Genomic DNA, 12,564 nt, shown 5'->3' with positions numbered 1-12,564 from the left:
CCTCAGTAGCTAACTTATCGAGAGCCTCTCTTGGTAGATTTGAAGTGCTAAGTCCCACTTTTGCTTTGCATCCAAACAAGGTTTCGTATGGCGATTGTTGGATTCCATGATGAAAATTACGGTTTTTCATCAATTGAATGAATTTAAGACTCGCAGCCCAACAAGCTGATTCATTTGTCTGCATCCTTCTCATCATCATGTTTTGAACATCTACTGATGTTCTTCTGAACATTGGCTTTGGTTATGCCTTGGTTTTCTGTGAACTAAGTTCATGCCACATGTACTTTAGTTCAGAAATAACTTGATTCACAAATTCTTTTGCATTAGGATTTGAATTATTTATTTTGGCAGCAATCTGGTATGTCTGTCTTTGATCTGACGGTCCTTTTGTTCCATGTCGCATTGCATATAGAATGCTGTACAAACAAGAGCCAAACAATACGATACGTTTCTCACAATGAAACCGCACCCAGAATAATGAAAACGCGATCACAACTTAGTCTAAATATGACATTGGCCAGGACATCCCGGCCAGTGTGCGCATTGGCCGGCCAATGTAAAAAATATGCTGTCAAGTTTAAGCGCTTCGGACTTTGGCCAGTACTTCCCGGCCAGTGCGCGTATTGGCCGGCCAATGTACAAAATACGCTCTCAGTGCAAAGCTCTTCGGACTTTGGCCAAGAGAGCCGGCCAATGCGCACATTGGCCGGCTAATGCGGGCTTTGGCCGCACTTTGGGCTTTGACCGTAACATATATATAAATAGATAGTTAGATGATACACCAAAGAATTTAAATAGTGCGATTACCTTTTGATAATTACTAACTATTCGAAACAAATTCAAACGATACAACAGCTGAGCGGATAATTAATTGTGCGATCAGTGTTAGTTTAAGTTTAGTTGGTTTTTTTTTAAATTTAATATAAATCTAGATCTATTAAACTAAAATAATAATTTATATAAAGTTGACTCTGTTTCATAGAATTTGTACTCGTAATCACTATCGCCTAAACTGTCATAATACTACTACTTCATCGTGATGACGTTGTCGACCGTGTCAAAATTTCCCCACCGCTACGCAGTTTGCCCATAAATAAATTTAAACAGAGGTGCCACATAAGTTGTATTTGAGTCTGTATTGTAATTTTTAAAAAAATTAATTACTCTATTCAAACTGTATATATAAAGTAATTATGGTTGAAGATTTATGTATAATATTTTCTAATTCAATTATTCTTAATCAAATACATTATACAGTTGCCTTAAACTTAACACCCCTCTTGTGTAGAAGCTAAGTCAATCTCACCCACCACCAATGCCCACACAATCAACTTCTTTAGGACTCCACTCCCTCTTGAACGTCACATATGTATACCCGGTGGTAATGGTCAGAGAGTCGGGGCTGAGATTATGGTGGGTTTAGGATTGAAAAGGTTTAATACGGGGAGGGTGAGGTGCAGTGGAATATTAGTCATGTTGTGCATTCCAACGGGATACTGGGTCGTCTAGTAATACCTCAGATTTGCCTTTCTTAAATTAAAAAAAAATTGTAGAGGGGATGGAAGCAGGCGCTGTTACTGAAATGTCTCTAATTGGACTATATACTGTCTACCCTTGGCGTTGAAATATCATTAAATAAAAAAAAATTCTACAACTATCTTCGGTACAATAAAAGCCACACAGAAATGAAATATAACCCATTTAAAGAGCTAAAAAGAATCTACGTGTAACATTTTTGTATTGATTGCTTTTTTTTTTCCTGAAAAAATAAACCGGGAGTGATCTCCCCTAAACTTTCTCGAATATTCTTATAAAAAACAACAGGGGATGGGAACTCGGGCTATAGACATGATTTTTAATCAATTTTAAATACTTAAAGTTTTAAAAATAGAATAAAATCTCGTAGACAAATGAATTGCACACCAAGTGAACGCTAAATAAAAGAGTGTTTAATAGTGCGCAATATTATTAGTACTTTAAAAATTTACATTAGTTTTTTGAGAAATCGGAAGTAGCGTAAATTACTACTTCCGGTCAATGGAAATTACTCAAAATTTAACAGAAGGTAGAGAATTAGATCTTTAACTAATGTGTGAAATTTCATTTATCTATGTGAAATAATACTCAAGTTATAGGCTTTTTAAAAATTCAAAGTAGAAAAAGTACCACTTCCTGTTCTCGGAAATCGCTCAAAAGTTGATACGGATCTACGATTTTGATAAACTACTTATATATGAAATTTCATCAACCTAGCTGTAACGGTACTCAAGTAATCGTGTTTACACACGGACAGACACACAGACACACACACACACAGACATACGGACAGAGTTGCAAAGCCCAGTTTTTCAGACTGGATTACACACAAAACCTCTTAATTTTGATACATCTGGATTGATAATTTTTGCCCGATTAAAATAAGTCCCCTATACTTCGGATGTGATGAAGGACTGAGGTGTAATACGGTGAAAATTGTTAAAATTTCAAGTGATTTTTGTGCACGATTACAATACTTTCTCTATACTTCGTATATACGAGAAAGTAAAAATTGAGTACTTAATTTCAGAGTGTGTCTTAATTTAATTGATAACAAATATTTGACTCTTGTCCTATCAAGTTGTTTTTTTTGCTTGCTTTTCTACTTAGAATGTCAGTTGTTGATGCAGGACAGGGTTTCTGTACGGTGATGCTTATCGTGTTACAGACAAGCTTCTTGTAAAAGTGGTTTACTTTTTTTAACAGATGAAATCAATCAGCTCTTTTTTAGCCGACCCCTGCCTAGATGTCAATGTCTTTACTTCGCCTTATTTAATAGAGACCTTAAGATAAGGAAAAACGTGTTTTAAGTCGATCAATTCGTTACTCATTGAGTTAATCTTTAGGATAGCCTCATTCTTACGAAATGTGAGATTTCTCTATGTTTAATCCAAAAAATGTAATGCTTAAAATAACTTGATAGTATTGTGATAAATGGATGTACTTAGAGGTTAAGTGAGTAGTATATTAGGTCGCTTTTGGAGCGATTTTTTGGCGGAGCAGGATGCGCAGGGGGGACAATGACATATAGTAAAATACTCGGAGCAGGATGCGCAGCCTGCCGCAGCCTGCCGCAAAGACATATAGTAAAATACTACGCCAGCTGCCGCAGGGTGGGTGAGCAGGATGCGCAGGCGGGACAACGACATATAGTAAAATACTACGCCAACTGGGGTTGGCGGAGCAGTGAAGGGTGAGTCACCTTTTGGTGACCTTGTGACGTAATCATTGACCTTTTGACGTAATCAGTGACCTTGTGACGTAATCATTGACCTAGTTACGTAATTTTAATGCGTTTTTTAATGAGTTTTAATGAATTTTTAAAATTTTAATTAATTTTTATTATCGAGTTACGTAATTTAATTACTTTGATTGTATTTTTTATTTTGTTTAATTTGTTTGTTTACTTGTTGTTTAATTTAATTACTTTGTTTATATTGTGTAATTTTTATTAACGAGTTATGTAATTTGATTATTTGTTTACTTTTTAATTATTTTTATTTTGTTTATTTTTAATTTAATTTAATTTTATAATTAGTTTAATTATTATTAACGAGTTACGTAATTTGATTTTAATTTTTTTAAATTTTTAAAATTTTTTTAAATTATTATTTTTAAATTTTATTTTTAATTGTTGTTTACTTGTTGGTTAATTTAATTACTTTGTATAATTTATTTGTTTGAAATTCATTTTAATTAGTTTGCTTTTAATTTCTTTGTTGTACGCCGTTTGAAATAAAAGACTAACACTAGCGTGTACTAGAAAGTGTCATTGTGTATAACATCCATTTAACCACAGCTGTTACTTATTAGCGACAGCTTGTACTTATCGATCCGCCCATGAGCCTCCCCGGCGCTCCCCGTGGTTGCTTAATAGCGGACTCACTGAAGCGATCACAACAGGTAATTAATCGAAACCATTAAGTCCCTCTCCGCGTTAAGTGTGGCGACAGCTGGTGCTGTAATTAGTCACGGCTCTCGGCTTTTTTCATTAGACTTCAGCTGTACATGAACTATGTTCACATATCGTACGCCCGGTCATTCTTTGATCAAATTAAAAAATTTTGTTTCCACATGTCCTGCGAATCGTCCCTTGCTATGTATGAAAGATTAATGGTTGTAACTATTCGCTTATAGCGAGGGTCAGCGAAAACAAAAATATATTTAAGGGTCGGAATTTTCTTTCAACCACCGTTAAGTCAGGTTTTGAGACGAAACGAAGTCTCGGTAGGTTCGTGTTTTTTAATGGGCGACAGGGCGACTTGATGCGTTGGTACGTAGGTATGCGGGGTTAAGGTTCTATAACTCTATATATTTAAATACGTTTTTTTTTATTCAAATGAGTTTACTCCCCCTAACGTAAGTACATGTAAAGAGGGATTTCCTATAGATCTGTAATGAATTAGGCCTTTTTGACTATGACTTGTTGCCCAGGTGTTGACATGATACGCTTTTTTGAGATATACATACACACACACACACACAAACACACACACACACACACACACACACACATGCGCGCGCGCGCGAAATTCATACTAGGTCGGTAATGGCGGAGAGAACTTATAGGTATACATTATCATGGCGACAACAAAAGCGACTCTTATTTTATTTACATGAAAGCGTGTTTTCCAAAAAGTGTCACCATGCCATTGTCATTTTCGCAGCGGGGTTTATTTTAAGTGTACCCCGTGCACGGTTGTTTACATTTTAAAAGACGTGTCGCGTGTCTTCCCCTTACGGCTTCCCTAATAGAGAAACGAGAGGAAAGACAACTGTTCTAAAATTAGAACAGACTTGTCTACACACACGAGTATCGTCCCTTGTGAAAAAAAAAAATTCGCGTCAGATTCCTTAACTAAACAGTCAATTTCTTTAACAAGTTAAAAAATAATTTAGGAAGACAAGGGTTAACAACATTAGACGCTACCGTTTTTGTTTCCTGTGACGACAAGGCACAATACACTTTTGTATTTTATGTCTCAAGTAGAGGGTGGGATATTTTTTCTTTGTAAGCGTGTTGTAAACAATGGGTAGAGGAAGCGATTACTAGGTAAGAGGGGAGAGAACGTGACGTACATCGCGATATTTGAAAACATGGCGATGTTTAACCTCAACAAAAAAGGCAATGAACCTAGAAGGAAGACGAATATATATCTTAGTCTTGCAGCAGATTACCTCCCCATGTTCGCTTTAGTATTACAGTTTTCATCAAACTTCTTTTTGACTTGAACTTCGTTAATTTTTAAGAAAGTTTACTTATACATAATACACTACGTCTAATGACAAGTTTTTATTTTTACCACTCAATGTATTTTCTTTTTCTATACCTTACATTGTCATCTTAATTTTTGATCACCTTAGTAAAAATTTGCTTAAGATTATAAACTTCAAGTTTTAAAAAACAACAACGTCGTGTCAAATGACACACCGTTTAAAATGTCTACATTTAAAGTTCACCAAAATAATGACGTAAAAACTAAATATCATATGACATTAGCATACATATCATTCAATCTAATCACTCTAAAGTACAAATCAATAATTTTTATTGATTAAGGGGCTGGGTGAGTTATTTTTTATTCGGGTGCCCAGGGAAGGTTTGGAGTTGGCTAGGGGCACCGTTCATACTAGAGTCGGTGACGTTTTCACCGAGGCAGGGTTCGAAGCTAGACCATACATGTTTTGGAATCGTTAGGGGTCGAGTCTATAGTAGGGTCGCGGGAGTTTTGTTAACACAGAGGGATGTTTCGAAGTTGATACATCCATGTTTTAGAATTGATAGGTAGAGAGTCCATACTAGGGTCGGTGAAGTTTTCACCGAGGCAGGTTACAAAGCTGGGACATGCATGTTTAGGAATTGTTGGCAGTCGCGTTCATACTAGGGTCGGGGAGTTTTGCTAACACTGAGGCAGGTTGTAAAGTTGGTACAGGCATCCTTGGAATTGTTAGGGGCCGTGTTCATACTAGGGTCGGTGAAGGTTGGTTTTGAACTCGGAACATGTATGTTTTGGAATCGGTAGGGCTAGAGTTCATACTAGTGTCGGTGAAGGTTGGTTTTGAACTCGGAACATGCATGTTTTGGAATCGGTAGGTGTAGAGTCCATACTAGGGTCAGGGGAGTTTTTGTTAACACCGAGGTAGGTTGCAAAGTTGGTACATGCATGTTTAGGAATTGTTGGTAGCCGAGTTCATACTAGTGTCGGTGAAGGTTGGTTTTGAACTCGGAACATGCATGTTTAGAAATTGTTGGTAACCGAGTTCATACTAGGGACGGGGGTGTTTTAACCGAGGCAGGTTACAAAGTTCGTACATGCATCATTGGAATTGTTAGGGAGAGTTAAACTAAGGTCGGTGAAGTTTTCACCGAGGCAGGTTACAAAGTTGGTACATGGATGTTTAGGAATTGTTGGCAGTCGAGTTCATACTAGGGTCGGGGAATTTTGTTAGCACTGAGGCAGGTTGGAAAGTTGGTACATGCATGATTGGGAATCGTTGGTAGCCGAGTTCATACTAGTGTCGGTGAAGGTTGGTTTTGAACTCGGAACATGCATGTTTTGGAATTGTTGGTAGCCGAGTTCATACTAGTGTCGGTGAAGGTTGGTTTTGAACTCGGAACATGCATGTTTTGGACTCGGTAGGTATAGAGTCCATACTAGGGTCGGTGAAGTTTTCACCGAGGGTGATTTCAAAGTTAGTACATGCATGTTTTGGAAGTGTTAGGGGCCGAGTCTATACTACGGTGGGATGGTTTTTGTTTTCATCGAGGCCGGTTTCAAAGTTGTTACAGGCATGTTTTGGAATCGATTGGTGTAAAGTTTAAACTAGCGTCGGGGGGCGTATGGGTTTCACCGATGCGTGTTTCAAAGTTGGTACAGGGATGTTTTTGAAGTGACGAGGGAAGAGTTTAAACTAGCGTTGGGGGAGTTTGGGTTTCACCGAGTTGTGTTTCAAAGTTGGTACAGGGATGTTTTTGAAGTGTTAGAGGCCGAGTCTATACTAGAGTGGGAAGGATTTTGTTTTCACCGAGGCAGGTTTCAAACGAGGACCATCCCTGTTTCGGAGTTGATCGGGGTAGAGTTTACACTAGAGTGGGACGGTCTTTTTGTTTTCAACAAGACAGGTTTCAAAATTGGTACATGGATGTTTGGTACAGGACTGTTTTGGAATCGGTGAGGCAAAGTTAAACTAGGGTCAGGGGAGTTTTCAACGAGGTTGGTTTCGAAATTGGGGCATGGATGTTTCGGAGTTGGATGGGAACGTTGTCACTTGTGACAGTAAACGAAGGGGGATAAATGTTTGTCTGTTACTTTGTCCTTTGTCTGTCCAAGGGAATAGTGTGGGTAGTGGTATGGTGTGTTTATCAAGCGGGTGTTTAGGGATAGGGCGAGGGCGGCGGACAAAGTTGTCGATGTAGGTAGGGTGCAAGAGATATTCAACGAGGAGTGGCGTCTACAACTTACATAGCCCAGTCTGTTGGAGTAGTGTCTAGGGGTTGTGATATTAGTTGAATAAATATTTGTCTTTAGGATTGTCATACAGCCTTTGTCTCTTAAATGGAATAGAATGGGTAGTGGTACGGTCTGTGTATCTAGCGGTTGGTATTGAGGTTAGTGTGATGACGCAAGGTTGGATGGGAGAAGGGGAAAGGGGTTGCGGACAAAGGGAAGGGGAAGGGCGAATAGTGATAAAAATAACTCACCCAGCCCCTTAATCAATAAAAATTATTGATTTGTACTTTAGAGTGATTAGATTGAATGATATGTATGCTAATGTCATATGATATTTAGTTTTTACTTCATTATTTTGGTGAACTTTAAATGTAGACATTTTAAACGGTGTGTCATTTGACACGACGTTGTTGTTTTTTAAAACTTGAAGTTTATAATCTTAAGCAAATTTTTACTAAGGTGATCAAAAATTAAGATGACAATGTAAGGTATAGAAAAAGAAAATACATTGAGTGGTAAAAATAAAAACTTGTCATTAGACGTAGTGTATTATGTATAAGTAAACTTTCTTAAAAATTAACGAAGTTCAAGTCAAAAAGAAGTTTGATGAAAACTGTAATACTAAAGCGAACATGGGGAGGTAATCTGCTGCAAGACTAAGATATATATTCGTCTTCCTTCTAGGTTCATTGCCTTTTTTGGTTGAGGTTAAACATCGCCATGTTTTCAAATATCGCGATGTACGTCACGTTCTCTCCCCTCTTACCTAGTAATCGCTTCCTCTACCCATTGTTTACAACACGCTTACAAAGAAAAAATATCCCACCCTCTACTTGAGACATAAAATACAAAAGTGTATTGTGCCTTGTCGTCACAGGAAACAAAAACGGTAGCGTCTAATGTTGTTAACCCTTGTCTTCCTAAATTATTTTTTAACTTGTTAAAGAAATTGACTGTTTAGTTAAGGAATCTGACGCGAATTTTTTTTTTTTCACAAGGGACGATACTCGTGTGTGTAGACAAGTCTGTTCTAATTTTAGAACAGTTGTCTTTCCTCTCGTTTCTCTATTAGGGAAGCCGTAAGGGGAAGACACGCGACACGTCTTTTAAAATGTAAACAACCGTGCACGGGGTACACTTAAAATAAACCCCGCTGCGAAAATGACAATGGCATGGTGACACTTTTTGGAAAACACGCTTTCATGTAAATAAAATAAGAGTCGCTTTTGTTGTCGCCATGATAATGTATACCTATAAGTTCTCTCCGCCATTACCGACCTAGTATGAATTTCGCGCGCGCGCGCATGTGTGTGTGTGTGTGTGTGTGTGTGTTTGTGTGTGTGTGTGTATGTATATCTCAAAAAAGCGTATCATGTCAACACCTGGGCAACAAGTCATAGTCAAAAAGGCCTAATTCATTACAGATCTATAGGAAATCCCTCTTTACATGTACTTACGTTAGGGGGAGTAAACTCATTTGAATAAAAAAAAACGTATTTAAATATATAGAGTTATAGAACCTTAACCCCGCATACCTACGTACCAACGCATCAAGTCGCCCTGTCGCCCATTAAAAAACACGAACCTACCGAGACTTCGTTTCGTCTCAAAACCTGACTTAACGGTGGTTGAAAGAAAATTCCGACCCTTAAATATATTTTTGTTTTCGCTGACCCTCGCTATAAGCGAATAGTTACAACCATTAATCTTTCATACATAGCAAGGGACGATTCGCAGGACATGTGGAAACAAAATTTTTTAATTTGATCAAAGAATGACCGGGCGTACGATATGTGAACATAGTTCATGTACAGCTGAAGTCTAATGAAAAAAGCCGAGAGCCATGACTAATTACAGCACCAGCTGTCGCCACACTTAACGCGGAGAGGGACTTAATGGTTTCGATTAATTACCTGTTGTGATCGCTTCAGTGAGTCCGCTATTAAGCAACCACGGGGAGCGCCGGGGAGGCTCACGGGCGGATCGATAAGTACAAGCTGTCGCTAATAAGTAACAGCTGTGGTTAAATGGATGTTATACACAATGACACTTTCTAGTACACGCTAGTGTTAGTCTTTTATTTCAAACGGCGTACAACAAAGAAATTAAAAGCAAACTAATTAAAATGAATTTCAAACAAATAAATTATACAAAGTAATTAAATTAAACAACAAGTAAACAACAATTAAAAATAAAATTTAAAAATAATAATTTAAAAAAATTTAAAAAATTTAAAAAAATTAAAATCAAATTACGTAACTCGTTAATAATAATTAAACTAATTATAAAATTAAATTAAATTAAAAATAAACAAAATAAAAATAATTAAAAAGTAAACAAATAATCAAATTACGTAACTCGTTAATAAAAATTACACAATATAAACAAAGTAATTAAATTAAACAACAAGTAAACAAACAAATTAAACAAAATAAAAAATACAATCAAAGTAATTAAATTACGTAACTCGATAATAAAAATTAATTAAAATTTTAAAAATTCATTAAAACTCATTAAAAAACGCATTAAAATTACGTAACTAGGTCAATGATTACGTCACAAGGTCACTGATTACGTCAAAAGGTCAATGATTACGTCACAAGGTCACCAAAAGGTGACTCACCCTTCACTGCTCCGCCAACCCCAGTTGGCGTAGTATTTTACTATATGTCGTTGTCCCGCCTGCGCATCCTGCTCACCCACCCTGCGGCAGCTGGCGTAGTATTTTACTATATGTCTTTGCGGCAGGCTGCGGCAGGCTGCGCATCCTGCTCCGAGTATTTTACTATATGTCATTGTCCCGCCTGCGCATCCTGCTCCGCCAAAAAATCGCTCCAAAAGCGACCTAATATACTACTTAAGTGCTCATGATAAAATTAATGATTAATGCAATCAATTCGAAAATCTTTAATCTACAGCTTTTTTACAATGCAAATCGCTTGTAAAACGAAATCAGTGTTGAAAAAAGATAAAAATGTCAGATGTTTTGTATCGCCCAAATGCTTCGAGACGTATTACTCCGCCGGTTACAGCGTTATGTGCATCCCATTCGGCAGAAACAAAGTCACTTTATCCTCGTTTCCCACCAATACTACCACCGCCTCCCGCTGCTCATTTGCCACCAACACTCCCTACAAGACCACCATCAGCGCTCCCATCTGGTACCAACATGGAGCATCCATCCAAGTCCCTGAGTCTCGTCTCAAACGTCTCACGGCAACGGCAGACGAATGAACAAAACGTCTCACGGCAACGGCAGACGAATGAACAAAACGTCTCACGGCAACGGCAGACGAATGAACACCCATCTCTTTTTTTCTTCCGAACTTCTGGAACCTTAAAAATAAAAGTTACGCCCAACGCCCCATCACTGCCGGCATCTCCACCCCCACTTCCTGCTCCACCATCTTTTATGATCAAGCAGCCTGAATCAACCCCCTTGTATGAATCACACAACACAACAAAAGACAAAGAAACTTTGGAGACCCTGATTGCAACGACAGATGATACAAAGAACGTATCGAAAACTTTAGAATCTGAAGGAAATTCGATAATGAAGCAATTACCAGCGGCGGATGAAAAAAACTATAAAAACCATCTCATCAAAGTACCTACAAAAGCCCAAAACGGGGAATGTGTCCACCAACATTCATTGACGACTGGAGGACAAGAACTTGTACAGAACCGCTCCAAAATTGGGTGGATTTTCAAGAAAAAGGTTTGATACATAGATCTTCATTTTAGCTATTTAAGTATTTATTAAATACGCATACACATCTACTTTTAGCCGTGGTGAAAAAAGAAGCATAAGTATATTAAATGTGATGGAAAAAAAATTCTTTCGCACTTCGTCTTTTAAATAATATTTTTAAATTGAAGAAACCATTTGCGATTTTCTATAAAGCTTAATATTTGAAAGGTCACTAAAATTAAAAATCAGTTTAGATTTGTAATAAAAAATAAATAAATAAAATGAAAAAAAAAAACAATAACATAATAAAGTCGATTGCAATAAGATAGCTTATAAGCTATGCTGTATAGCTCGTTTAAAAGGAATAATTTTTGAACTTTTAAATTCGATTGACTGTACATATTTTAAATCACTTCAAGCTTTTTATGTAAGATATTGTTTTAAAAAATGCCCACTAACTGTTATTATTCACAGTAAAATAGTTTAACTTGGTTTAAAAAAATATTTTTTCTAAAAGCCTACCTTTTCTGGGGAATAGAGATTATTTTGCAAAAAATTACTTACTAGACATCAGTCGCGAGTAAAAATGTATGTAAAAATCAAGTACTTAGATTAGTACAATGTTATAATTATAACAATTTTATTATTTTTCCAGTCATCTAGTTTAGATGAAAAAGTGAATAAGAAGTTTCTTCCGCCAGAAATTGACTCTATTAGAAATAAATCAATGACTTTTGCTGACATTATCACGAATGCACTGATGCTTTACAGGATGAATAAAACACGTAAGATCGTATTGTTATCGATACTGATGCCAAAAGTTAGTTACGGCTTTTTAGCTTTTGTTACAAATACTGGCATGGCTCTATATTCTCCCAGTTACTTGATTAGCTGCTATTTAGCGCACATAAAAAGGCGAATAACCAAATGCAGTGTGATATAACGGGAACAGGGCATTCCCCCCCTGTCAATTACCCCCCGGATATCCCCCCCCCCCCCCGACATTACCCCCCAGAGTAACTACCCCCCTGTCAATTACCCCCCCCCCCGTCAATTACCCCCCCCCCCCCCGCCCAGTAGGACATTACCCCCCCCCCCCCGGACAGGGTTAGAGTTAGGGCTAGGTTTAGGGTTAGGTTTAGGGCTAGGGCTAGGGCTAGGGCTAGGGTTAGGGTTAGGGTTAGGGTTAGGGTTAGGGTAAGGGTAAGGGTAAGGGTAAGGGTAAGGGTAAGGGTAAGGGTAAGGGTAAGGGTAAGGGTAAGGGTAAGGGTAAGGGTAAGGGTAAGGGTAAGGGTTAGGGCTAGGATTAGGATTAGGATTAGGATTAGGATTAGGATTAGGGTTAGGGTTAGGGCTAGGGTTAGGGTTAGGGTTAGGTTTTTGGGC

General features: G+C 37.6%; 1 protein-coding gene across 3 annotated transcripts in view; it reads left to right on the top strand.

Annotated features, from left to right (window-relative positions):
• Positions 1 to 12,564, top strand: part of LOC131946722 (uncharacterized) — a 30,851-nt gene that overhangs the window by 6,604 nt on the left and 11,683 nt on the right. For all 3 annotated transcript variants that reach the window (XM_059307639.1, XM_059307650.1, XM_059307659.1), the window contains exons 2-3: positions 10,406 to 11,205; positions 11,834 to 11,963. In XM_059307639.1, coding sequence (XP_059163622.1) covers positions 10,462 to 11,205; positions 11,834 to 11,963 — 874 coding nt within the window. In that variant the 5' untranslated portion in view covers positions 10,406 to 10,461. The remainder of the gene's footprint in view (positions 1 to 10,405; positions 11,206 to 11,833; positions 11,964 to 12,564) is intronic.

Source organism: Physella acuta, unplaced genomic scaffold, assembly GCF_028476545.2.
Source record: "Physella acuta isolate Inbredline_101_S28 unplaced genomic scaffold, ASM2847654v3 ptg000053l, whole genome shotgun sequence".
Taxonomy (NCBI): Eukaryota; Metazoa; Mollusca; class Gastropoda; family Physidae; genus Physella; species Physella acuta.
The sequence above is the reverse complement of the archived record's forward strand: the minus strand, read 5'-3'. Positions and strand labels throughout refer to the sequence as shown.